This window comes from Carettochelys insculpta, chromosome 14 (assembly GCF_033958435.1).
Source record: "Carettochelys insculpta isolate YL-2023 chromosome 14, ASM3395843v1, whole genome shotgun sequence".
Lineage (NCBI taxonomy): Eukaryota > Metazoa > Chordata > Testudines > Carettochelyidae > Carettochelys > Carettochelys insculpta.
In genome coordinates this window covers 5770487-5798441 of record NC_134150.1, presented here as the reverse complement: position 1 = coordinate 5798441, position 27955 = coordinate 5770487, and the positions used below count along the sequence as shown (strand labels likewise).

Sequence of the window (27955 nt, the reverse complement as noted above, 5' to 3'; positions counted from 1 at the left end):
GTGCCGAGAACTTTCAGCACATGAGATGTTCCATTTAAGTCATTGGTGCTCCTCCCGGGGGTGGAGTTAGGGCTTGTCAACAATGACAACTAGTCAATGGAAAGCTGGAGTGTAAATCTGCCCCACACTAACCTGCCATACGCCGAGACCATCTGGAGGCTGCCTCTGACAATTCCCTTGTGCGGTTTGATGTAGTCAGCTTTGAGACTGGTGTCTGTGTAGATAAGCACACGCTTAAATACTTTGGTGGACAGCCTGATCCCCCTTCCATTGAGGTGAGCAGGAGGTATGAAACTGACTTCGGAGAGACAGGAGCAAACACTTAGTGGGCTTTGGCACTGGCTTCCACCCTTTTAATTGATATTTAATGGGAGAAATCTTGTCTGTGACACAGCGTTCCATGGTAAAGAATCCTTCTCAGTGGCCTTGCTGACCTGTTTTGAGATTAATACAAAACGATCTGTGCCAGCTGAGGATCTTGGTTTCTCAGTATAATATGCTGCCAGTTTTCACCAACTGATGGTCTGGTCATCTGAGTATAGTATGGTGCTCTCAGCATCATCGTCTGGGGGCCCAGTCCTGATCTGAAGTGAAGAAAGCAAGCCACCACCAAATCCAAACCGAAATAATTTATTTTTTTCAATTGGATTTTAGCTTTTAAGATTTGTAACACGGACACCAATTTAGATTCTTTTTCCTTTAAAATACAGTCTTATAGGCACATATGTGTACTTTTCTATCAATTCCAGATGCTTTCTAGCCTGAATTGATGCAGGACAGGCCATTGAAGCAAAGAGAGAGAGGTAGGAAGATATTAATTGTGGTAAAGTTTGAAATACAATATAGTTCTGAACTGTATCTTTGTGGTCATTAACCACAAGGTCATGAGCATCTGGTCCCACATGTTGGTTTAGCTACACATAATCCAAGATATTTTTAATCCTACTTCAGATTAATGAATGGCTGGGAATGGAGCAATTGAAATGTTAGCTTTATGGAGGGCACTGTAGCTTCAGACCTCTCCTGATTGCACTTTTAAAACCTTGTATCAAGAAAACATATAGTCTCACTAGAGCTGATGGAAAAATGTCCATCCAAATTTGGAAAAAAAAAATGTCTACTTATCTGTCCCCTTTGTGACGTGCATCTGTGTTATACCACGTGAGGACCAGCTGGACTTTAAGGTGAGCCTGCAGGGCTATCAATCAACAACCTCTCTGACATTGCCAAGGAGCAGCTGCTGTGTCCAGGGCATGCCCTGCACCCCACATTCTGCAGAGGTTGCCATTGGAAGTTGTGCCTCAAGGGAAGTGATGGACAGTTGTCTTAGCGATTGACTCCCAGAACCTGTGTAAGCCCTGGGGCGTACCAGGAAATGTCTAGGCAACACTGTCGCTCCCTCCCTAGCTGCCACATCTTCCTGCTTGCGAACTCTCAGTATTGACCTCAGCTCTAGCTTGGATTCTGATTCCTGACTGACCCCTGTGCAGTGTTCCCTGAAAGCTGAGCGCTTGGGTGGCCAGCCAGGAGAGATACTTATGGCACCCAGCTAACTAGCAGAGCACCCACTGCTCCCACATCTGGCAGCACGTGTTTCTACTGGTGGTGCACATCTGCCTTGATGCATATAACAAATTTTATTCCACAAGTGGACAGAGAAAATCATAGTGAACACTGTCTGGGACTACAACACTGACCCAGATAACCTGGTATTGACCTGTTGGTCTGATTCCTGACTTGGGCTCTAGCTGTCATTCTCAGTTTGGCCTCTAACTCCCGTCTTCAGTTCCTAATTCCCAAGCCCCCACCACTAGTCCTGCCTACCATCCCTCAGGCTCCTGAGGCACACAGTACTGATAGATCCCGGGAGTGAAATTCACCACACGCAGAATATCTCTGCAGCACTGGTGTCCAAATTTAAGGGCTTCAGTGGGGCATAGACTGTGGGACCAAATCTCAGTCTCTCAGCAGTGGAGAAAAATATCCCCAGAAAAGCTGTGAAATCTGAGGGGAAATTAAGTTCCACTCGTTTCTGTCACAAGCAAGAGCCTGGAATCAAAGAGTCAACAGCAGGCTCCGCTTCCTGCACACTGCGAGCCATCTTTCACTTCAGCTAAGGAAACACTTGTTCAGGACAGCTGTGTGTAACCAGTTAAATGCCTTCCAAGTCGGCCCTGGCCCTGGCCTGTTGCTCGTGTCAGCAGGACACCCTGACTCGGAAACCCAATGTCACTTTTGACAATAGAAATCAGAAGTGCTGAGCATCTGGCCCCTGACGTTTGACTGATGTGTGAACTACTCCGGCTTAGTTCAGTAGGGTCTGCAGAGGGTAAAGACAAAATATTAGCCATTGCTGTGTCCTGACTGAGGCTATATCTTTGTGCCATTTATGAAATGTATGTCAAAGACTGGTTCTTATGGTAACAGAGAGATAGCCGTGTTAGCCTATATTCTATCAAAACAAAAAGGCAGTCCGGTACCAATTTAAAGACTAACAAAATAATTGATGAGGTGGTGAGCTTTTGTGGGACAGACCCACTTCTTCAGACCATAGCCATACCAGAACAGACTCAATATTTAGGGCACAGACAACCAAAAAATTGTTATCAAGGTTGACAAATCAGAAAAAGTGTAATCAAGGTGGGCAAATGAGAAGAGCAAAGAGGCAGTAGGAGGGGGGAAGTCAAGATTCAGCTAAAGCAAAGTATGTAAAAGAGCCCTTATAATGGGCCAGGTAATTGGTGTCCCAGTTCAAACCACGTGTTAATGTATTGAATTTGAATATAAAAGAGAGCTCTGCACTTTCTCTGTGCGGGCGATCCTTAAAATTCCTTTTCAGTAAAACACAGACTTTCAGGTCATTAACAGACTGGCCCACTCCATTAAAGTGCTGGCTTACAGGCTTGTGAAGTAAGAGTTTTCTGATGTTTGTTTTGTGTCCAGTTATTCTTTGTCAAAGAGTGTTTACCATTTGCCCTACAATCATAGTATGTGGGCATTGTTGGCACATGATGGCATATATGATATTAATTGAGGAACATGAGAATGTGCCTGTAATTCTGTGAGTAACCTGGTTAGGTCCAGTGATAGTATCTCCAGAATAGATATTTGGGCAAAGTTGGCAATGGGGCTTGTTGCAAGGAAAAGTTCCAGGGTTGGTGTTATTGTGGTATAGCCTGTGGTAGCTGGTGAGAATCTTCATAGGGTTGTAAGATTGTCTGTAGGAGAGACAGGCCTCACACCTAGGGCCTTCTGGAATGTGGCATCCTGATTAAGGGTAGTTTGTAGGTCTTTAATGATGCGTTGCAGAGGTTTGAGTTGAGGGCTGTAGGTAATGACCAGTGATGTCCTTTTGTTGGTTTTTTGGGCCTGTCTTGAAGTAGCTGGTTTCTAGGTATTCGTCTGGCCCTGTTGATTTGTTTTTTTACTTCTCGTGGTGGGTAATTTAGGTTTATGAATATTTGGTAGAGATCTTGTAGGTTTTGGTCTCTGTCGTTAGGATCAGAGCAAATGCGTTTGTACCTAAGGAGTGGACTGTAAACAATGGGTCTTGTTGTGTTTGCAGGATGGAAGCTAGAAGCATGTAGGTAAGTATAGTGATCAGTGGGTTTCTGGTAGAGTGTGGTACTGATCAGGCCATCATTGATTTGTACTGTAGTGTCCAGGAAGAGTATCTCTCATGTGGAGTAGTTGAGGCATAAATTGAGGGTGGGGTGCAGATTGGGAAAGTCTCTGTGGAATTCTTCTAAAGTCTCTAAACCATGGGCCCAAATCATAAAGATGTCATCGATGTATTGTAAGTGAAAGAGGGGTAATAGGGGACGAGAGCTGTTCCAAGTCAACCATAAAATATATTAGCCTATTGTGGGCCCATGCAGGTGCCCATAGCAGTTTCACTAATCTGGAGGTATAAATTGTCCCCAAATTGGAAATAATTGTGGGTGAGAACAAAGTTACAGAGGTCAGACACCAGATTGGCTGTGGTGACGTTAGGGATGATATTCCTGATGGCTTGTAATCCATTTTCATGTGGAATATTAGTGTACAGAGCCTCTACATCCACGGTGGCAAGGATGGTGTTGTCAGGAAGTTTTCCAATGTTTTGTGATTTCCTCAGGAAGTCCGTGGTGTCTCGGAGATAGCTGGGAGTGTTGGTGGCATAGGGTTTGAGGAGGGAGTCCACATAACTGGATAGTCCAGTGGTAAGGGTGCCAATACCCAAAATGATAGGGCTTCTGGGGTTTCCAGGCTTGTGGATTTTGGGAAGTAAGTGGAATAATCCAGGTTGGGGCTCAGATCGTGTGTCTCAGTAAATAAGGTCCCACGTAGCAGCCGGGAATTCCTGAAGTAGTTGTTGTAATTTCTTTTGGAATCCCAAAGTGGGATCAGCGGAGAGAGGTCTTTAAAATGTGGTGTTGGAGAATTGTCTGGCTGCCTCCTGTTCAGAGTCTGACTTATTCATGATGACACGCCCTTTTTCTGGGCATGTTTTGTTTGTTTCAAATGTAAAGGCAGAGGGTCTGACCATAATCTCACTTGAACTGCTGTACAGGTTGGATCCAAAGTCCCATGAACTCAATAGAAAAACAAATATGAATCTCATATGGCTTGGAATCAGCTCCTAAATTCGAGTTTACTCTAAGCAAATGTTTACATCTGTCCCTATTCAGCAAAGCACGTGCTTAAGTTCTGCAGAAGCAAATGGATCTTCATGTTCTTAAGTGATTTTGTGAATAAGGATAGGGTTACTCTCACGCCTACAAGTTAGCATGCACTTAAAGTCTTTGGTCAACCAGAGCTCTAAGCATCAGAGGGGTAGCTGTGTTAGTCTGGATCTGTAACAGCAACAGAGAGTCCTGTGGCACCTTATAGACTAACAGAAAAGTTTTGAGCATGAGCTTTCATGAGCAAAGACTCACCAGCATCTGATGAAGTGAGTGTGTGCTCATGAAAGCTCATGCTCAAAACCTTTCTGTTAGTCTGTAAGGTGCCACAGGACCCTTTGTTGCTGTTACAGAGCTGTAAGCGTGTGCTTCAGTCCAACTGAAGGCAGTAAGATTTCAACACGTTTAATGTTAAACAGAGCTTGATGGTGCTTTGCTGATTCAGGGCATAAGTGTGAACAGAATAAGGCCAATGCACTCCTGAGCAAGATCCCTTTAATTTTAACACTCTGTATATCAGTGCAATGGAGTCAAGATCATTTAATGGTTTTATATGATGAGTTAAATATCATTAAAATAGTTAAATGAATTTTACTGTAATATAAAGAATATTTCACCTAATTTTCCTTGACAAACAACTTTTAATGCATTAAAAACTGTGTGCCGCAATAGGCTCTTTTTGGCCTCGATAAAGCTAGGGTTCCCCCACCTCTGCTCTCCATGTTGGTTTCTTGGGTTTTTTCTTTGCTGTGACAAACCATTTAGACATTCCATTGAAATAAGAAAGTAAGACAGGCAAATATGATAGGCAACCATCTTGGCTTACCAGGGAAATCTTTGGCATGCTTAAACTCAAAAAAGATGTGTATAAGAAGTGGAAACTTGGACAGATGACTAAGGAGGAGTGTAAATATGTTGCTGGAGGCTGCAGGGGAGTAATCAGGAAGGCGAAAGCACGACTGGAACTGCAGCTAGCAAGGGATGTGAAGGGTAACAAGAAGGGTGTTTACAGACATGTTAACAATCAGAGGGTGATCAGGGAGGGTGTGGGGCCCTTACTGGGCGAGGGAGGTAACCTGGTGACAGATGATGTAAGAGAAGCTGAAGTACTCAATGCTTTTTCCTCTGTCTTCACGAGCAAGGACAGCTCCCAGACTACTGCATTAGGAAGTGAAGTATGGGAAGGAGTGGGGCAGCCCTTGGTGGGGAAAGAACAGGTTAAAGGCTATTTAGAAAAGCTAGATATACACAAATCCATGGGTTTGGATTTAATGTATGCAAGGGTACTGACAGAATTGGCATATGTCATTGGAGAGCCTTTGGCCATTACCTTTAAAAACTCATGGAGATCTGGAGAGATACCGGATGATTGGGAAAAGGCAAATGTCATGCCCATCTTTAAAAAAGGAAAGAAAGACAATCCAGGGAACTCTAGACCACTCAGCCTTACCTGAATCCCCAGAAAAATCAAAGAGGGGATCATCAAGGAATCCATTTTGAAGCACTTGGAAGAGGGGAAAGTGATCAAGAGTAGTCGACATGGATTCTTCAAGGGCAAGTCTTGCCTGACCAATCTGATTAGCTTCTATGATGAAGTAACTAGCTCTGTGGACATGGGCAATTCAATGGATGTGATATACCTTAACCTTAGCAAAGCTTTTGATACATTCTCACACAATATTCTTGCCCACAAATTAAGAAAGTATGGTGTGGATAAATGGACTGTAAGGTGGGTAGAAAGCTGTCTTAGACAGCCAGGCCCAATGGATAGTGCTCAATGGCTCAGTGTCTCGTTAGCAGTCGATTTCAAGTGGAGTGCCTCAGGGATCAGTTCTAGGACTAATATTGTTCAACATCTTTATTAACGACCTGGATGAGAGGATGGATTGCACCCTCAGCAAATTTGCGGATGACACTAAGCTAGAGGGAGATGTAGATACATTGGAGAATAGGGATAGGGTCCAGAGTGACCTAGATAAACTGGAGGATTGATCCAAAAGTAATCTGATGAAGTTCAACAAGGACAAGTGCAGAGTCTTCCACTTGGGACGGAAGAATCCCAAGCACTGTTGCAGGCTGGGGAATGACTGATTAAGTAGCAGTGCAGCAGAAAAGGACCTGGGGAGTACAGTGGATGAGAGGCTGGATATGAGTCAATATAGTGTCCTTGTAGCCAAGAAGGCTAATGGCACACTGGGGTGCATTAGGAGAAGCATTACCAGCAGCTCTAGAGAAGTTATTATTCCCCTCTATTCTGCACTGCTGAAGCCACATCTGGAGTATTGTGTCCAGTTCTGGGACCACCAGTATAGAAAAGATGTGGATGCATTGGAGTGGGTTCATTGGAAGGCAACGAAAATGATTAAGGGTCTGGAGCACATGACCTATAGGGAGAGGCTGAAGGATCTGGGCTTATTTAGCTTGCAGAAGAGAAGAGTGTGAGGCAATTTGATAGCAGCCTTCAACTTTCTGAAGGGGGGCTCTAACGGGGATGAAGAAAGGCTGTTCTCTGTAGTGACATATGGCAGAACAAGGAGCAATGGTCTAAAGTTACAGAGGGCAATGTGTAGGTTGGATATCAGGAAAAACTATTTTACCAGGAGAGTGATCAGGCATTGGAATGCATTACCAAGAGAGGTGATGGAAGCCCTAGAGGTTTTTAAGTCCCGGGTTGACTAAGCCCTGGCTGGTATGATTTAGTTAGGGTTGATCCTGCTTTAGGCGGGAGTCTGGGCTCGATGACTTCCTGAAGTCCCTTCCAGCCCTAGTATTTTATGATTCTATGATTCTAAATATGATTACCTGAAATCGTTACAGCCTGATGTTGGGTCTAGCTAAAAGTTAACACTCTATAGCTGTGTCTACACGTGCACGCTACTTCGAAGTAGCGGCACTAACTTCGAAATAGCGCCCGTCGCGGCTACACGCGTCGGGCGCTATTTCGAAGTTAACTTCGACGTTAGGCGGCGAGACGTCGAAGTCGCTAACCTCATGAGGGGATCGGAATAGCGCCCTACTTCGACGTTCAACGTCGAAGTAGGGACCGTGTAGACGATCCGCGTCCCGCAACGTCGAAATTGCCGGGTCCTCCATGGTGGCCATCAGCTGGGGGGTTGAGAGATGCTCTCTCTCCAGCCCTGCGGGGCTCTATGGTCACCGTGGGCAGCAGCCCTTAGCCCAGGGCTTCTAGCTGCTGCTGCGGCAGCTGGGGATCCATGCTGCAGGCACAGGGTCTGCAACCAGTTCTCAGCTCTGTGTATCTTGTGTTGTTTAGTGCAACTGTGTCTGGGAGGGGCCCTTTAAGGGAGCGGCTTGCTGTTGAGTCCGCCCTGTGACCCTGTCTGCAGCTGTGCCTGGCACCCTTATTTCAATGTGTGCTACTTTGGCGTGTAGACGTACCCTCACAGCACCTATTTCGATGTGGTGCCACGCAACGTCGAAGTTGAACATCGACGTTGCCAGCCCTGGAGTACGTGTAGATGTTATTCATCGAAATAGCCTATTTCGATGTTGCTACATCGAAATAAGCTATTTCGATGTTGGCTTCACGTGTAGACGTAGCCTATGAGGGTCAATGCGTAGGTTCCTAGCTAAACTTTTGGAAGGATTAGGAATAGGATTTGGATTCAGGCCTCTCTTTACTACTACTACTACTACTTAACCCTTCTACTCCTCATGGAGCGTAGGTCGTGTACAAGTCTGCTCCATTTCACTTTGTCTTGGGACAAAACTTCTATCTGGCTCCAGGAGCACCCCAATTGTTGTCCTTCAATCTCAGTAGACCTTCTGCACGTTGTCTGTCTTCCTCTTTTGTGTTTTCCTTGCGGGTTCCAAGTGAGAGCTTGACGGAGTATTGTGGATGACGGTTTTTTGAGAGAGTGGCCTAGCCATACCTACTTTCTTCTCTTGATTTCAGTGTCAGTTGGTTCTTGTCCTGCTCTTTTCCAAAGCTCCTGATTTGTGATGAATTCTTGCCGTTTGATGTGAAGGATGTACCTCAGGAATCTGTTTATGAATGTCTGTAGCTTGTGATTTGAAGACTTTTTAGTATGCCAGGTCTCACATCCATACAAGAGCACACTCTTCACATTTGTGTTGAAGATGAGCAGTTTCATCTTCAAAGATATTATTTGTGAACTCCATATGGGACAGAGAGTCTTGAATGCAGGTGTTGCTTTCCCTTCCCTGACACTGATATCCTTATCTGCTCCTTCATCTCTGCTCATAATATTCCCCAAGTAAGTGAGCTGCTCCACATCTTCCAGGTCATCACCTTCCACTGTTATGGTGGTGTTGTTGGACTGGTTGATCCCCATTGTCTTGGGTCTTTCCCTTGTGAAGGCCTCTCTTTGGGATCCTTAAGTATTTGTGACTGACCCATGAAAATGGAGTTTGTCCCACCACTTGCAATTCTGAGTGAAGCCTAACTCCAGCCACTACAGCCAGTCCCTCACTTTCACACACACACACAAGGTCCCTAAAAGGTCAAGGGGAAGGTGCATTTAATCATTAATAGCTAAGGCCAAGGCATTAACTAGGGATTAATAGCTGTTGATGGAGAAGTAATGACCACAGGTAACTGAAGATCAGATATAAATCTCATGAAATTGCCATCCGCACCATCGGGGGCTCTATCACCTCTACATCTACTAATATAATATATGCCATCATGTGCCAGCAATGCCCCGCTGCAATATACATTGGCCAAACTGGACAGTCTCTACGTAAAAGAATAAATGGACACAAATCAGACATCAGGAATGGTAACATAAAAAAAACCGGTAGGAGAACACTTCATTCTCCCTGGACACTCAGTAACAGATTTAAAAGTAGCCATCCTACAACAAAAAAACTTCAAAAACAGACTGCAGAGCTGCAATTCATTTGCAAATTTGACACCATCAACCACGGATTGAACACTAGTAAAGAGTAAAATTGCAAGGCACATAGAAGAGCACGAATTGTTGGGCAAAAGTCAGCATGGTTTCTGCAGAGGGAAGTCGTGTCTGTCTAATCTATTAGAATTCTTTGAAGGGGTTAATAAACATGCGGACAAGGGGCACCCAGTGGACATAATATACCTAGATTTCCAGAAAGCCTTTGACACGGTCCCACACCAAAGGCTTTTATGTAAATTAGGTGGTCATCGGATAGGAGGAAAGGTCCTTTCATGGATCGGGAATTGGTTAAAAGACAGAAAACAAAGGGTGGGAATAAATGGTAAATTTTCACAATGGAGGGGGGTAACTAGTGGTGTTCCCCAGGGCTCAGTCCTGGGACCGATCCTGTTCAACTTGTTCATCAATGATCTGGAAAATGAGGTAAGCAGTGAGGTGGCAAAGTTTGCAGATGACACCAAGTTGTTCAGGACAGTCAAAACCAAAAGGGATTGTGAAGAACTACAAAAAGATCTCAGCAAACTGAGTGATTGGGCAGCAAAATGGCAAATGAAATTTAATGTGGGTAAGTGTAAGGTAATGCATGTTGGAAAAAATAACCCAAATTACACGTACTACATGATGGGGTCAAATTTAGCTACGACAGATCAGGAAAGGGATCTTGGAGTTATAGTGGATAGTTCTCTGAAGACATCCACGCAGTGTGCAGCGGCAGTTAGTAAGGCAAATAGGATGTTAGGAATTATTAAAAAAGGGATCGATAATAAGACAAAAGATATCATACTTCCCCTATATAAAACTATGGTACGCCCACATCTCGAGTACTGCGTGCAGATGTGGTCTCCTCACCTCAAAAAAGATATATTGGCATTAGAAAAGGTTCAGAAAAGGGCGACTAAGATGATTAGGGGCTTGGAAAGGGTCCCATATGGGGAGAGGCTAGAGAGACTGGGACTTTTCAGTTTGGAAAAGAGGCGATTGAGGGGCGATATGATAGAGGTATATAAAATCATGAATGGTGTGGAGAAAGTGAATATAGAAAAATTATTTACCTTTTCCCATAATACAAGAACTAGGGGACACCAAATGAAATTGATGGGTAGTGGGTTCAAAACTAATAAAAGGAAATTTTTCTTCACACAGCGCACAGTCAACCTGTGGAACTCCTTGCCCGAGGCGGCTGTGAAGGCCAGGACTCTATTAGGGTTTAAAAAAGAGCTTGATAAATTTTTGCAGGTCAGGTCCATAAATGGCTATTAGCCAGGGATAAAGTATGGTGCCCTAGCCTTCATAACAAGGGCAGGAGATAAATCACTTGTCTTCTGTTCTCCTTCTCTGGGGCGCCTGGCATTGGCCACCGTCGGCAGATGGGATGCTGGGCTTGATGGACCTTTGGTCTGACCCAGTATGGCCATTCTTATGTTCTAACAGAGACTGGGAGTGGTTGGCCAATTACAAAAGCAGTTTTGCAGCTCTTGATGTTCACACCTCTACATTAGCTATTGATAACAGGCCACATCCTCCCTGACTGGGCTGAACTGAACTGAACTGACCTGATTTCTCCTCTCTCGAGGTTCACAACTCCTCATTAACTGCCAATAATGGGACACATCCTCTGTGACTGAACAGACCTTGTCAATTCTGGCCCTCCTCTTGACTGGGGCGCCCTCCTTTTCATAAGCCCATATATTTAAACTCTCCTCTGGAACCCTCACTCATGCATCTGATGAAGCAGGTGTTTGTCCACAAAATCTTACGCTCCAAAATATCTGTTAGTCTATGAGGTGTCACAGGAGTTCTTGTTGTTTATGTAATTGTCGAGATCTCTCCAAATACCTTCTCTCCCAACCACTCCAAGAAACCCCATCTTTTCCCACACACGTGGGGACTCAATGCTTTGTCATCAGCTAGAGCAAATTAGACAAATTTAAAAAATCTTGCATCCCGCTTTGTGTTAACCACTTATTTAGGCCCAAGTTCAGCAAAGCACAGAAGTTTGTGCCTAATTTAATTTTGAGCATGAAGTACTTTAATAAATGGTGAGCAAAGTTAGTCAATCAATTTGAGGTTGCTGTTGTTGAGGAGTCCATTTATCGCATAAGTAAGCAACAGAGACACTCCGCATTTCTTCAGAATTGATGTCTTCTTGGGAAGTAGTGGAAGATGTAATATGCAGCTGCGCCATTTATCCATATGAGCCATCCTTCATCATTGTTGCTGTTGCCATTGTAAAATGAAAAGGACGTTGTAATAGACAGCATATCGATTGTGTTGATGCTGGGGGACTAATATGCACTAGACATGACTAGGATGCATTAGCCAACCAACCTGTTTCAATCACTTCTCAACATTCCACTCAGCACAAAGTGCTAATCAATTTGTGAATGAAGTGCTTTTTTCTTAATTGCTCAGAAGTCTTACCAAATTAAAATGGCTCTTTCATTCACATTCCTGTACTCTTTTTCCATCATGGGGCAGTGAGGAGGGACCCGTCCACTGAGAGTTTTCATTCCCCTTATATGTGTTCGGAAATGTAGTGAAAAGGAGACGGTAAACCATCAAAAATACAGATTGTGAATCTCCAGGATGCTGCGCTCGTATCAGCTTTTGTTATTATGTCCCAGGACCACACCTGATCACGATCTGATTTTCAGAAATGCTCAGAATTGCCTTTCATTTGCATCCACACACTACTTGTTTTCATTAGCCTCAGGCACACTGTCCTGTTTTAATGATTGTAAATGGCTGCCGTAGCTAAGATGCTGGGAAGACTAGCAAAACGCAAAGATGACCCATTGTCTTGAAAATGATGTAAATAGCAGAAGTGTGTCTTTAAATGGCAGTGTTTTTTTCCAAACGCATAAGTGAAATGCATTAAAGAATCACGGAGAAAGCTGTAAGAAGCTTTAAATGATACGCCAAGAAGAGAAGAGGAACACGTGCTCAGCCATATAGTAAATGAAACAATAGAAGCTTAGATTTGATTATCCAAGTATTAAATAGCCAGAAGATGTCTCTCAGGAGTGTCACCACCTAAGTATTATATAGTGAATGGAAACATTTTAGGAGCATGGCTGCTGAGCTATGAATTAGCAAAACTATGATCATTTCTAGTTCTCCTGTCATGAGTACCTTCCCAGCTTTGAAACCCACATACAAATATCTAGAAGTGCTTTTTTTAAATAGAAATAATTTTTATGGCTATACTTCAGACACAAGAGCTAATGGTATTACTGTGGTGACCAGTCAGCATTATCATCACTCGGTGAGAAAGAGGGCTAAATATAGTCTCCATTATTTAATTCTCTGTCTGGAGAACACAGAGACCACTGATATTCAATACAGAGGTTGGCCACCCTGAAGCAATTCACTGGCAGTTATGATAAAACTTCCAAATACTAGAGCGATGTAACACCAAGGATGTTAGGGAATCTTCCATAATCTAGGTGTCCAGGTGCTTGCAATTCACAGGTTAAAGCAGGTGTGAACACTGATGGCTAATCAAAGAGTTTGCCTATATCCAGAACATTATGATAACTAATTATTTGAAAATCTGGTATGATGTGGTGCCTGACCCCTTTGTGACACACCTCAGAATTTCATCCTTTATACCAAGACGTGGATAAAGAATTTCATTTCTATGAAAGAACAAGGCTCACCTTCTTTTCCACACAGTCGTACAATTCTCTAGGCACAGAAGGGCTCTCTAGAATCAAAGAGGTAAGTCCCAGAGAACTTCGTTCTGTTCTCATCCAACAGTGCTGAATATAGTTGTGTCAAGCAATTCTTGACTTTCTTTCCTTCCGTCTTCGGGAACCCAGACACACCGTTTGCAAGATCAGCATGGCATAAGTGACTACATATATTGTGTGTGATGCATTTGAAGGAGGCATTCAGCTTGGAGTTTCTTTTCTTTTGGACTGTATCTACACTGGAGAGTTCTGTCAACAGAACTCAGGGAGTGTCTACACTCATAAAGCCTTCTGTCGACAGTGTCTCGACAGAACTCTACTTTTGCCTTGACAGAGTTCATCCCTCAAATTTGAGGCAGAACTGTCTGTCGACAGAGTACTATCGACACAAGTGCAGTATAGACACTTCTGTCGGCCGATGTGGCTTCTGATTGCAAGGCGGCCCTGTTCGCAAGAGCTGCCATCCTGTTTTCTGTCTCGAGAGGGCGGTGCAGCTTGGCAGCTCTCTGGCGACAGAGCAAGTTGTGTGTAGCGGCAATCTGTTGACAGAGGTTTCGTCGAGATTTCTCTGTCAAGAGTAACTTCTGTTGCCAGATGCTTCTAGTGTAGACATAGACTTGCATGCCTTAAATCACTCTGTGCTTGTTCAGGAACAAGGAAATGTTTTTTGCTCATTTCAGATTTTTTCAAACTGTGCCTTCAATTTCCTTCTCTACCTATTTCAGAAACATCTTTTTAAAAAATATCACAGTTCATGATCATAACCTTCCAAATAAGTAAATTCTTGGTCTGCACCACTGAAAAACTCCTTGCTTATAACTGGCAAAAACTATTGCAGGATGCAGCATTGATATAGCATGTTCCACCAAATATGGGTATTCCAATTTTGGTTTGGTTTGTTTGTTTGATTTTGACTACATGCATCTGACAAAATAGGTCTTTGCCCACAAAAGCTTATGCTCCAAAAATCTGTTAGTCTGGAAGGTGCCACAGGACTTCTCATTGTTTTTGCGGATACAGGCTAACACCTCCGTCCCTCTGGTGCTGATTTTGCTGTGGCTTTTGGCAAAATCCAGATTTCCCTGAATGTCGGAGAGTTGTCACAGCGAATATTTGGAAAACATTATATAGTTCACCGTTTTCCAACTTGCTAAAACTGCAAATGCTACTGCTTCAGGCTTAGCCTCGGCCGTTTGAGAATTGAAGAATATGATCAGCTCTGATCTAATAGGACAGTGTCAAGATGTGAGCAGACCAGACAGTTTTGACTTGCGGCATCCATTGAAGTTGAAAGTTTGCTAGGTGTTCAAAACAACTTTGATCATTTGTTGCTATTGCATCATCAGTCTTATGTAACATTAACATGAGACTGATGACATGGGCTTAAGCTTAAGCTCTCAGATGCCTACATGTGCTTTCTCTGCCTTTGTCTCCATTGCTACATGCAAATCAGAAACTTGATTTAAATACCAGCAACGAAGGGTCCTGTGGCACCTTATAGACTAACAGAAAAGTTTAGAGCATGAGCTTTCGTGAGTTAACTCACTTCTTCAGATGCTGGACCAGCATCTGAAGAAGTGAGTTAACTCACGAAAGCTCATGCTCTAAACTTTTCTGTTAGTCTATAAGGTGCCACAGGACCCTTCGTTGCTGCTACAGATCCGGACTAACACAGCTACCCCTCTGATACTTGATTTAAATACTGCATTTAAACATATCTGTCCCAACAAAGTCTAGTGAGAGGGAACACGGCATCCGAATCCCTTGATCCCCTTTGCAATGCCGAAATGAAGAATTTGAACATGAAAACTAAGACATATTGGGTCAAATCATGCGATATTCAAGGCAAATGAGACTCCCTCATGATGAGGAAGATCAATGCAAGGACCTACATCCTGATGCAGTGAGCCAAGGCTAAGGGCTCGTATGAAGAGAGTCAGATCTACTGTAGGCAAGCCACTTGCTGGAGACATCAAAAACTTTTATTTTTGGTTGCACATCCCCTCTGGGGCTGTGTCTACACGTGCCACTTCCAGAAGAAGTGGGACGGTAATGAGCTATCTAGAAGATGCTAATGAGGCATGGATGCAAATTTTCTGCACCTCATTAGCATATCGGCACGTGGTTTGGATTCCGGAAGAAGCTCTTCTGAACTCCAAAGTAGAGGTGCAAACAAGCAGCCCGTGGGGATCTTCTGGAAGGCAACCCTCCTTCCAGGAGCCCCTTCTTCCTCAGAATTTTGGGGAAAAAAGGGCTTGTGGAAGAGAGGTTCTTTCCAGAAGATCCTTGCAGGACCCACGTCTGCACGTGTACTTTGGAGTCTGGAAGAGCTTCTTCCAAACTCCAAACCACGTGCCGATACACTAATGAGGCACAGATAATTTGCACCTAAGCCTCGTTAGCTTCTTCCGAATTGCTCATTACCATGCCACTTCCAGAAGAAGCGGCACGTTTAGACACAGCAAGTCCAGCAGGGGTCAGATTCTGATCTGCTTCTCACCACTGAAACTCTGTTGTCTTGAACAGATTTCCTCTTGGTTTGCTGAAGTGTGAAAGCAGACATTGGCCACCAAGCTGTAAAGTGCAGACACAGAATCTAGAAGCCAGTACCTCGTACCTAGTATTGGCCTAGGAGAAACCAGTACGTGAGGGGCTTATGCTGTCGGGATCATTGGGTTCAGCAATCAGGGTTTTTCTCTGACGTTTTCCTGGGAATGTATTATGACTTTTTTCCCTAATGATAGTTGCATTTGCAGAGAGGGAAAAATTGGGCAATCAGCAGAAAAGACAGTGTTCATGAAATTTTCAGATGAACAAACAAAAGGAAAATAAGATATTTCAGAGGAAGGGATCCACTCAGCTCTCCAAAACTGCTCTTTCAGAATTTAAAATGTGGTAAATTACAGGTCCAGATTGTGGTTCTTGAGGTCTGCCTGCTTTGTGCAACCCTGAGGTAAGGGCGTCCCCGGTGACTGAGTCAGCAGAGCCAGCCCTAGCTGTGGGGACGTGCGAGAATCGTACCTGGAAGGAGGCACGGTTGGAATCCTACTGCAGGGGTTCTCAGCTAGGAGTGGCCTCATGGCAGCTGTTCCCTCAGATCTCCTGGAACTGAGAAAGGGTTAGGGTGACCTCAGTGCCCTACGGCAAACATGGGACACCGGCCACTGGAGATGGGGGCAGGGCTGCTGTCTCATGTCAGGGCTCCTTGGCGATGAGGGCTGTTGCTCCAGGGAGAAGTACCATGGATGGGGGCTCTGAAATCTCCCATATGGAGGCAACAGGGATGACGGGGAGTAGAGGATGGGGGCTCCAGCACCCCCTGGTGTGTGTGTGGGGGGTGTACAAAAGCCTCCTGGCGGTGTTGGGGAGGGCAGGGAATGAGGCAGGAGCTGCCTCCCTAAGGCGTGGGAGGCCAGGAACAAGGCAGCTGACCTGTGCAGGGGTTCCCTGGCAGTGGGAGCTGCCTCCCCTAAGTGTAGGGCACCAGGGAATGAGGCAGCCGCCCTGTTGTGGAATGTTGTGGGGGGTGCCAGGGAATGGGGCAGCTGCCCCACAGAGGAGCTCCCCTGCAGCAAGAGCTCGAGAGAATAGGGCAGCCACCCAGCGGAGGAGATCCCTGGCAGGAGAGGCTGCCACTCCAACACACGGGGTGCCAGGGACCAGGAACCCCACAAAATACAGGACAATTTGCCCATGTTCTTTAAAAATTTGGGAAAAACGGGATGGATGATCACCTGAGGAAGGATAAAATTGACTTTAAGGGAAAGACTGACAGCACTGGCTAGAAGTAAAGTCAGGTTCACCCTTCCCCAGTCCCTGGGTGGGTGCAAAACCTCTCAGAGAAACCAAAACTGAGAAAAATCCTTCCTAACAAAATGTTCTTTCCCTGCCAGGAGTCTCGGCAGGAGGTGCGGGTTTCCCAGTGCACCTCCATCACGGTGTGGAGGCAGAGTCAAAACAATTCAGTGTTGTTTTTCCTGGCTAAGGAGAGGTTAGCAAGGCACGCCTTTTCTGCCTAGGAAAGCGAAAAAGCGGCCATGTAGCACTTCAAAGACTACATAACTGATTTTTTGTTTTCATAGAATACAGACTCTCTCTCTCTCACTTTTCTGCCTAGTGTCACCCAGTGAGGAGGGAAAAGGCAGGTTACAGGCTACCCCCCTTCCCAGAATCTGTCCTGAGTTATAGGAAGGAGGGCCGAAGGATGCCTGAGAAGCGAGCTCTGCCCTACTCCACACTGTAGAGGTCTGGATCCTCGGTCTTAAAGAAATCAGTACCCTGAAAATTTTCCAGACTCTAATTGTTCACCTGGAACTATTCCATCTCTCTCAGCAGCTACCTGTGTGTCCCCTAGGTCTCTGTCTGCTGCAGAACTGCTAGAATTGGCTAGCCCGGTCCCTGGGCTTTCCCCCACTGGCTCTTGTGGGCCAATTTACCCCCATACAATGCTTCCTCTTGTTTAAACGAACTCTGCTTCAACATTAAATAAGTGAGTTGTGCACCGGTGCTGCAGCCTGGGGAGTCTTTCCAAGAGCTGCATTTGAAGGGGATGAGACATGTTTCTCTCATTGCTGATATTCGAGATCAGATTCTTTTTGTAATACCGCTCATCAGCTGATAATAAACAGCTGGCGTTCAGCCCCAAATTCCAATGCCTTCTGGCCGCTGCGTCATACTGCAAGCTCATCTCGCGGTTGCTAGCCTCCCTGCCGGCAGCGATGCAAAACTTGGGCAGGAGGTTGGCTTATGTATGCCTGACTTGGAGCAGACCATATGGCTACAATGTCATTTTTTTCAGGGACAGCATAAACAAAAAGACCAATAAGTCTTCAGTGAGTTTAAGAGTAAGATTCAAGTCTCAGAGAGGTAGCCATGTTAGTCTGTATCTTGGAGAACAACAAAAGGTCCTGTGGCAGTTTATAGATTAAGAGATATTTTGGAGCATAAGCTTTCGTGGGCAATCTGAAGCGGGTCTTTGCCCACAAAAGCTCATGCTCCAAAATATCTGTTAGTCTGTAAGGTGCCACAGGACTTCTTGTTGTTCTCAAAGAATAAGATTGAAATTAAAACCATCTGTGAGCACTGTCCATTGTCCTTTAGGATCCAGAGAATGGTATATAAGCAATTATTTTTTTCACTAATTAGATCATCCTAAAAATAGGCTTTGGAGCTGTGTAACTGATAACGTCTGACAGATTTTCATTTTGAGGAACTCTTAACAGAATTAATTCTGCAAATCCTAATCTAGACACATCCAGAGCTTAAATACTGAGATATTAGAGAAGGATTTCGGGGGGGGGGGGGGGGGTCATCTTCCCAGGCCGTACCCATGTGTTACCAGAGAAGAAGGGAATAAGGATTCAACGACTGGCTTGAGCTCTCGAAAAGGAGAAAATGTGTGGCTTCTTTTCGACCCATGTCTGCCCCAGCTCAGCAGCTGTCACACGTTGAGTATGCACTTAAGCATTGAAGCTCAGAACTGGGCACCATCAGTGCCTGACACTGTAGACTCCAGCAGATGTAGAGCCCACAATTATTACCCATCAAACCCCACTGGGAGAAACAGGGCCCAGCCTGAGCTACACCAGCACCGCTAATCAGAACTGAGCTGTTCGAGTTGCTGATTGTGCACGGATGGAAATGGAACCCAGCTCGCTTTCCAGTAGCTCTGCCGGTTTTGTAAATCATCACCAGGAATTGTGCAGAGGGCCGACAGACTTGCTGAGTCCCTGGAGGAGGTGCTGTCTCTGCACTCCCGGAGGGCCATGGCCTCAGCCCAAAGGGGCAAGCCTGGGGGTAGTCAGCCATCAGCACCACCTGGAACACGCTGCCCCATGCCACAGCCTCCAGCCGTGAGAGCTGCCTGACGCGCATGCTGCTCCAGCAGCGATTTAAAGGGCCCAAGGCTCCAGCCACCACCACTCCTGCCAGAGTGGTGGCAGCAACCGAGAGCCCTGGGCCCGTTTGAATCACCAAGCCCCAGAGTAACGGCTCCCTTCCTCCTGGGGGTGGGCCTGGGATTTTGTCAGTCCGGAGAGTAGGTTATGACTTGGAGGCATACTGCAAGTGCATATATTGCATGGGTGAGGAATCATATTTACACAGTCCCTGTGCTGACATCAATCCCAAGCAGGATTTTGGCATTTGGATGTTTAAGTAAGGATATGGGCTATCAGAAAATGGTAATCTAACTCCATGGGTCGCATCCGTTTTCTGCAGCGGGAGGTCTGACTAAATAAATAATTCATTTGTCATCCTGGAGCTGGCTAGAAATGAGTCCAGTTCCCAGTTTGCATCATTTAGGTCTGATGATTATTTCTCCTTTATGATGTTCTCTTTGGTTTCCCTGTAGCGGGCTTCACGCAATGCTTGGTTTGCCTGAAGTTTGCAGCGTGTTCAGTAATTCCGTGTGAAATTGCTATCTGGTGAGCGAGACAAAGCGCCAAATTTTTTAAACAAGTCTTCAGTTTGGTATTTTACAGGGTGTAATTTGGCACCCATCTCTTACCACCTTCAAGTGGGACTTTTTGCCACTTGAATCCAAGTGATCTCGATTTTCCTGAAACACTGGTGTAAACCAGGACTAACGTCACTGAAGTAAAGGGAGATGCACCAGTGTAAACCAGTGAATGAGATTAGAATCATCACACCTAATACTATTGTAGTACCCAGAGGAACCAAGACCTCATGCTAAGGTGAGCAAAGTCTTTGCTCTACAGCCTCAGCTCAGGTAGTAGAGCAGAGGGTTTTAGCTTTTATGATCACAGGTTCAATCCCTGGTGCTGGCAACCTGGGTCTGTTGGTGTTATGCTATCATGCCTTAAAGTGTGTTGAGCTCTCATTTCCTTATCCCCTACCGTACTCCAGCTGTGCTACAGAGCTATGACTCAGCTATTTTGCAGAGAGAACTGGTGAGATCTTGGGCTCTCGTGTATTTCAGGGATGAAAGCTGGTCATGTAAGGTGTGTTCTGCCTATAACAAAAGCAGGAGCAAAGTAGTGATGTGGAATTTGTTTGCATTCATTTAGATGCTCTTCTTTTAGATGCCCAATCAGATATTGAGGCACAGAGCAATATCTTGAGCTATGTTTCTTGGGCATGTTACTGGTTGGTGTAAATCTAGTCCTTAGCAGCTGCCTGTGAACATCATGAAAAGCAATACACGATCCTGCCTCTCTCGTGAGGTATTTCAGCTTCTGCTCTTCCCCCACGAGTTTTACAAGGCTGAGTGATTAATATTAGTGCAAGGGTTGCCAATCTTGGATTGAAAGGCCCTGTATAAATCCAGATTAGCATTAATTACATCATCGGCAATGGCAGGTTTTGAAGAGGTGGAGGACTGGATAGGCGGACATGGAGACTGAATTCATGTCTCTTGTTGCTTCAGTCGATCTCCTCAGGTACCCATCGTGAGATCTCAATCAGGTCGCCTGTTTATTTTCTGCATTGTTAAGCTGTGGTTTTGTTATTAACAGTATTATTATTACTGTTGTTGTTTTGCTGTAAGGTGAAATGTTGGACTCTGAAACCACTCTCTTAATTAACACACATGCCATCATGTGCCAGCAGTGCCCCACTGCAATATATATTGGCCAGACTGGACAGTCTCTATGTAAAAGAATAAATGGACATAAATCAGACATCAGGAAGGGTAACATACAAAAACCGGTAGGAGAACACTGGACACTCAGTGACAGATTTTAAAGTAGCCATCCTGCAACAAGAAAATTTCATAAGCAAACTCCAAAGAGAAACTGCACAGCTGCAGTTGATTTGCAAATCTGCCACCATCAACCAAGGATTGAACAAAGACTGGGAGTGGTTGGCCAATTACAAAAGCAGTTTCTCCTCTCTTGATGTTCACACCTCCACATTAGCTACTGATAATGGGCCACACCCTCCCTGACTGAAGTGACCTCATTTCTCCTCTCTTGATGTTTACAGCTCCACGTTAACTGCTGATATTGATCAGAGAGGTAGCCGTGTTAGTCTGTAGCTTCAAGAACAACAAGAAATCTTGTGGCACCTTATAGACTAACAGATATTTTGGAGCATAAGCTTTCGTGGGCAAAGACCTGCTTCATCAGATGCATGAGTGGGGGAGTGGTTTCAGAGGGCTATTTAAAGAGTGGGGTCCCAGTAAGAGGGAGGGCCAGAGCTAACAAGGTCTATTCAGCAAGGTGGAAATAGCCCAGTATCAACAGTACTTATCAAAAGAGGTTAATCGGCCACATCCTCCATGACTAAACAGACCTTGTCAACTCTGGCCCTCCCCTTGACTGTCACTCCCTCTTTAAACCCTTCTCTGGAACCCCACTCATGCATCTGATGAAGCGGGTCTTTGCCCACCAAAGCTTATGCTCCCAAATATCTGTTAGTCTATTAGGTGCCACAGGGCGTCTTGTTGTTTTTGAGGATACAGACGAACTTGGCTACCCCTCTGATACACGTTGGACAGGTAGTGTTCCATTTGCTTTTCTGTGGGTAACCTGAAGGACATTCATTTTAAATACTGCTTGCAGGTGTATTTTGCCAGGAAGCAACTAGTATAGTGTGTGCCACTGTGGTCCTGTTGCCCTTATTAATGTAGAAATTGGCACAACAGAAGGTCAATAGACAGGGATTTGGGCTCATGGGCATAAAGGTATCTGAACAATTAAAAAACCCAAACCGCCTTACTCATCCAAGAAAATGCTACTTCTGTGGCTATTTCCAGTGCCTGCAGCATAAACTTTAGAAAGGATGAGCTTGCTCATCAAAAAGCACTGAAGGTTTATAATAACAGTCAGGTCTGCCTATCAGTTGTACTACAATAAGACCTTTTAGCAATAGGAATCCTTGATTTGTGTCCCACTCCACTTGACTCATGCCAAATGAGATCCTAATTGCTGGACGTCACCAAGAGGGTTGTGAATTTCTCACATCCCTTCTGAGCAAGGATTCAACTTCTGCAAACCAAGCTGGGACCCCAGTGAATCATGCTTCTAGGGTGAGGGAAGGACCAAGAGTTACCAATATTTTTGCCACTTGCTGGAATGCAAGGCCTAAATTTGTGGTAATTCCATCTTTGAAAGGCCTATGACATATCCATCTCCACAGCCGCAGTGGGAGAAAGAAGACCGTTTCCCCCAACTAAAACAAGGTTGTGTGAGTGAAAGTATTAAGATGAGAAAGCCTTGATAATAGAAGCAACAAGCCATTAAAATAAAGCATCCGAAGTCGTCATTCCCCGATGTCTGTTACTGCCTATCCCTCCCTCTTTTTTAAAGGATAGCTTCAGCCTAGATTTGCGTGGTTTGCAGAATATGGCTGACAAGACCATCCCCAGCACCTTACACACATTGCAACACAGGACTGTACAAGCATATGGTTTTTCCAAGATTTAAGGGCCATATCTACATCTGAAGCCTCTGTCAACAGAAGTTACTGTCGGAAGGAATTTCCCAGCAAGATCTCTGTTGACAGATTGCGTTTACACACAAAAGCGGATCGAAAGAGCAGTATGCCCTGCCAGACGGGCCTGGCCCTCCCTCAACAGAACGGCCAACCAGAAACTCCACAAACAGGGCTGCCTGGTGAACTGGAAGCCCTGTCTGTTGCCGAAAGGGTCCCAGAGTGTCTACACGGCTATTTTGTTGACAGAACACTGTCGAGAGAGGGGATATACCTGAATGGGGAGAGTTATAATGCTGCTGGTGGATGTGACGAGTTCTGACAACAAACTGTTGACAAAGCACATTTTGCGTGTAGATGCTCCGTGGGTTATTTCGACAAAAGCCCAGTTTTGCCGGGAAAAGCCACTCAAGTAGACGTGGCCAAGGAGTTTCTTCAGCCAATGCTGCTGCTCAGCGAACAAATCCCAGGAAGATCTTTTCAAAAGGCATTTAGTGGAATTCACCAACTGTCCCGGGCTGTGCATTCGCCATTCAACCCTCACACTTGCACCCACTCCAAGCAAGAACAAAGTCCACCTTTTCTCCAAGAGTCACCCTAACTGCCCTTAACGAACCCTGAAATGGCAGACCATCTTGCCAACAAGCCATGCAGGCTCAGTGCTACCAGTTACTCTACGTATTATATTATCCCCAACAACATGGTGAGCAGCATTTCACTGTCTGGGTCGTGACACCATTTCTTACGCTTATGGCTGCACTGGTAGGTTTGGGTTATTTTTTTCCTCTTCCTTTTTTCATAATGCCAGATCTTCATGTGGATACTTTTGGTTTTGTCTTTTTCCCTTGGTGCTGTGGCAAGTCCAGACGTCATCTGCCAGTTGCAGTACCATCCCCTGGGCTCCTGCGCTATGCTTACATGCTCTCATAAATGGCAATTCATAATGGCTGCTTTTGTTACTCTCCCTCTTACTTATTGCACTAGGCCTGAACGTGGCCCATGGCCCTCTCACAGTTCCCAGCCACTGCTTCGCCCCTGTGGCTCCCTCGGTTTACGGCCTGTTTTAGCAGCTAGACTAATGCATGGGAGGACACAAAGTGAGTAAGACGTGAATTAGGACAGTGGCCTAAGCCAAGAGGATGGGTGCACACTTGGATTTGGACCGGGTGTTTAGTGTAAGATCTATAGACCTGACCGTCTTCTTACCCTGGAGAAAACCAGGCATAGCGCAAATAAAGCTACACTGGTTTAAGGCTAGTGAGAGAAGAATCTATGGCAGAGATCTGGGCGGCTTTATATTAACATCTATGAAGTCGTATTTTGTGGGAGGGCTGGTGGCAGATTTCACTGGGCCCGGGGCAATGTGCTGGGACTCAGCTCCAGGCCCTGCGGAAGGGGCAGAGCTTCACGTGAAAGGGGCATGGGTAGGGCCTAGCCTCTCCTAGCCACCCCTCGGTGCCATCCAAACTGCTCTGCATGGGGCCCGAGCTTCAAAGGGCTCGGGGGCTTTGGACGTGTCTGCTCCCACGGTAGCAGCAGTGGGGGCTCAGAAGCCCAGGCCCTTTCAAACTGCCGTGTAGTTGCCCCCTTTACCCACCTTTTGGCAGCCCGGTTTTCTGGTTGAGTGGAATATGTAATGTTGTTCCGGTACATTCAGTGCGCGATGGGAAGAGAGACTGGAGGCCACAGGGCATTCGGAGGGATGCAAATGGTTTCTAGTGCACAGAACTGATGTACTGCAATAAGTAGAATTTCTGTGCAGGCTTGGGTAAAGAGAACTTTGTGGCATGACTAATGTTATTAGCTCTGCTTAGAGCGTGCAGATGGCAAAGCTACTTCTGGTAATCTTGAATATTGATGTGTTAAAGCATTGTGTCTGTCTACCAGCCTACAGGCTGGATCCAATTCCCATTGGAATTAAGGGAAATGTTCCTGTAGGCCTCAGTGTGAGGTGAACTGGGACCTGAAACCTCATCCTGACTACCAATGACTGCTGCTCTCATACAATATGTGGCCATTCGCGCTCCGCGCCGAGTTCGGGTGTGTGCAGTTAAATGGGAGGCAGACAACAGCAGTCAACTGATGCAGCTACGGATGGGAAAACTAAAATGTCACTCTTGAAAGCCTGAAGCACCGCTAATGGGAAGCGCCGCTGTGGTAAAAGAAATGTCAAAGAAAATTAGGCCGATCAAGTTATTAAATACATTTTTAAACAGCTTTGTTCTAACACTTGAAGGCAAATGGCATGTGTGTCAGGTCTTTATCGTTTCTTTTTATGTAGGATCATTCACGAAGATGGTTTCTCTGGAGAAGACGTGAAGCAGTACAAGCCTGTGGTCTATAGCAACACCATTCAGTCACTGGCAGCAATCGTCCGTGCTATGGATACCTTGGGCATTGAATACGGCGATAAGGAGCGAAGGGTAGGTCAATACCCGATAGCAATGAATGATTTTGAAGGAACTGATTTAGCGGAACAACTGGAGGTGACATAGCTTGAAAAGAGGCGTAGTTACACAACCCACATGCATCCAAGGGACGATTTTCAAACCCTTGAGTTGTGCCTTCACATGACTAATTAGATCAGTTTGTGCTCAGTGTGTGTGCAAGTGGCAAACTGAAATGATTTGCATATGCCATTACTTAACATGCACGTGCATTTGTGGTAACTATAGGCACAAGTCCCTAGCTAAAGAATGTGAAAATCAGGCCACTGGTGCTTCCACATTACAAAAATCCGGTGCCTATGGATATGACAGGGTCTGGTTTCTTTTACAGGTCACAAATTGGTTCCTGTATTAGTAAATAAATGTGTGATAACAGTAGAGTGGATTTTTCTATCCATCGGGAGTTTGCTTGAGGCTAAAACCCAAATATTTCACGTAGAAATGTCTGCTAATGTTCAGGTATCTCCCTGGGGTCTTGTGTATTGAGAAGTTTTTGGGTTTTTTTTCAGAATAATTTTAGGTTTTTTTCAGGGTAAATGACCTTGTGTCCACACTTAAAATTTCTTTTTGTCTTTTTTTATTATTATTATTATTATTATTATCTTGTTTCCTATTCTGCATTAACAATCCACTGTGGAAATGAAATCACTGCTGGGATGGGGGGGTTAGGATTTCTTTCAGAACAAGGCTTGTGTGGAAGCCTGCAGCAGCTGTAGTATTTCAGATTAACTGTCCCACTCCCGGCAGTCTTCCCACTACTATCCTGCGCTGTTTAGAGTCTCATTTGGACTGGCATGTCTTTAACCTGTGTGCTCTGTACTGCTCTGGAGTCATTTGGATCCATTGTCATTTTGCCCAAAGTCAGGAGGTCTCAGTCTTTCTGGATTTTCCATTAGGAAACTAAATCCTGGTGGTGTTTTCTACCACAGTTTACAGCATAGAGACTGTACGTCAATGGAACTCTCATGAGCAGTGTGAGAACCAGTATAATGGTTTTTCACTGTAAACTTTAATCTGTTGATTATTCTGTGACTCAACTCCAACCAAAGCACATAGCTTCTTTGTACAGAAAAAATCATTCTCCATGTCTGATAGTCTGTGACAGATGGCTTTAAATATAAAATTTAATTTTTTATGTATGAAATCCTAATTCTCTGAGGTGAAACCCATCCCACTTAGATTCTGGCTTCACCAACTAATGGAGGATCTCAGTAATCAGGACTATGATTAATTAAAAATTGCTGCCTGAAACCTTTGGATAGCATTAAGAGTTATGTCAGTTCTTATCGCTGCAGAGAAGGTGCCAACAGGAGGCTTTGATTTGATGTTTTATTTTCCTTCTTCTCGCCTAGGAAACCAAACACAAGGGCCAGCTCATGTTTTTCAGATATAGAAGTATTTGTGCAGGGTTAAAAAAACATAGTAAAAAGCTGCCATTTCCCCTAGGCATCCCTAATGACCGCCCCTCATGTTCTCCCTACCTCTAGGAAAGAGTGTCATGGTGGCAAAAAGAGAAGGCTTGCTTGGATTGGTCCTGACTCCCCACCCCTTGCCATTCTGGGCTAAATTTTTACAGGCAGCCTATTTTGAAGCCTGCTGCATAGAGAAAGGCTACCTGCTGTAGGCAGGGCACTTGCCAAAGGCTTTTAGTGTAAAGCCTGAATCAACCTTGTGCTGAATTGACTTTCCTGAAGTTACTTCTGATTTACATAGGTGAAAGTGAGATCAGAATAAGGCCCTTGTGTTCAGCAAGAAGCTTATGAGTTCATAAAAAACACAACATCAAAGACAAACATGCTCTGGGATGTTCATAACAGATCCTTTCATTTTCTCTTAGCTGATTTCTTCATTCTCCCAGCTCTGGCTATTGTAGAAACCAGTTCTCCTGGCCCTTTGCTTACCATTGGCTCCTTTCTCTTAGCCATTCTTTACAAACGTTATTGGCTGACGTGTAGAATAGTATTGGTTTTAATCTCTCAAGAAATAGGGAAATAATACAGTTCCTGTTTCCCAGCATTTATTAGCGCACACGTTCTGAAGACAGGGGTTTGGTCCTGTTAAACAGGCAGTTTGGCCAGTGTTATAATTGTACAATTTGTCCCTTTCCAGGAACGTTTTTCCATTTTAAATCATTCCTTTTCAGGCAGGTTGGAAGGCTGTTCTTTGAGGGCAATGTTCACTATTATTTGCAGGTCCTGTGCCCTCCCGATAGGTCACAATAATCTGGCCTTTTGCTGGCCCTCTGCGCCGTGGTCAGTTTCGCCCGATGCTCTTTAGAGTGGTAATCTTTTCAGCCTGAAAGAACTTACTTCATTTGTGAAGTGTGGCTGAGATGAATGGGCCTGGGTTTTGTTGGTGATGTAGGAAATCAGATATGTCTATTGCTCCTCTCGACCCCTTAATGACACATTTGTGGTTTCAGACATAAAATATCACCTGTTTGTATTCATCTCACCCGCTTCCATTAGGCTGTATTAAGCTTACAGGAAGAGTCATAACTGAACCCTTTAGCTTTTCTCAGCCAAAGCCAGTAGATCAACATAGTCAATGCTATATATAAATGCAATCAATGGGCAGTGGGTTTAAAACAAATGAAAGGGAAATTCTTCTTCACACAGTGCGCAGTCAGCCTGTAGAACTCCTCACCAGAGGAGGCTGTGAAGGCCAGGACTATAACAGGGTTGAAAAAAGAGCTAAATAAATTCATGGAAGTTAAGTCCATTAATGGCTGTTAGCCAGGATAGGTAAAGAATGGTGTCAGTCGCCTCTGTCTGTCAGAGACTGGAGATGGATGGCAGAAGAGCGTTACCTATTCGGTTCACTCCCTCTGGGGCACCTGGCATTGACCATTGTTGGGAGAC

The 27955-nt window shown here is 44.9% G+C and overlaps 1 protein-coding gene across 3 annotated transcripts in view; it reads left to right on the top strand.

Moving 5' to 3' along the window:
• The window catches only part of GNAO1 (G protein subunit alpha o1), a 362264-nt gene that overhangs the window by 99686 nt on the left and 234623 nt on the right, over positions 1-27955 (top strand). For all 3 annotated transcript variants that reach the window (XR_012647482.1, XM_075008783.1, XM_075008784.1), the window contains exon 3: positions 24929-25070. Coding sequence is in view for 2 of the 3 variants with exons in the window: in XM_075008783.1 (XP_074864884.1) it covers positions 24929-25070 (142 nt within the window). In the remaining variant the exon portion in view is untranslated. The remainder of the gene's footprint in view (positions 1-24928; positions 25071-27955) is intronic.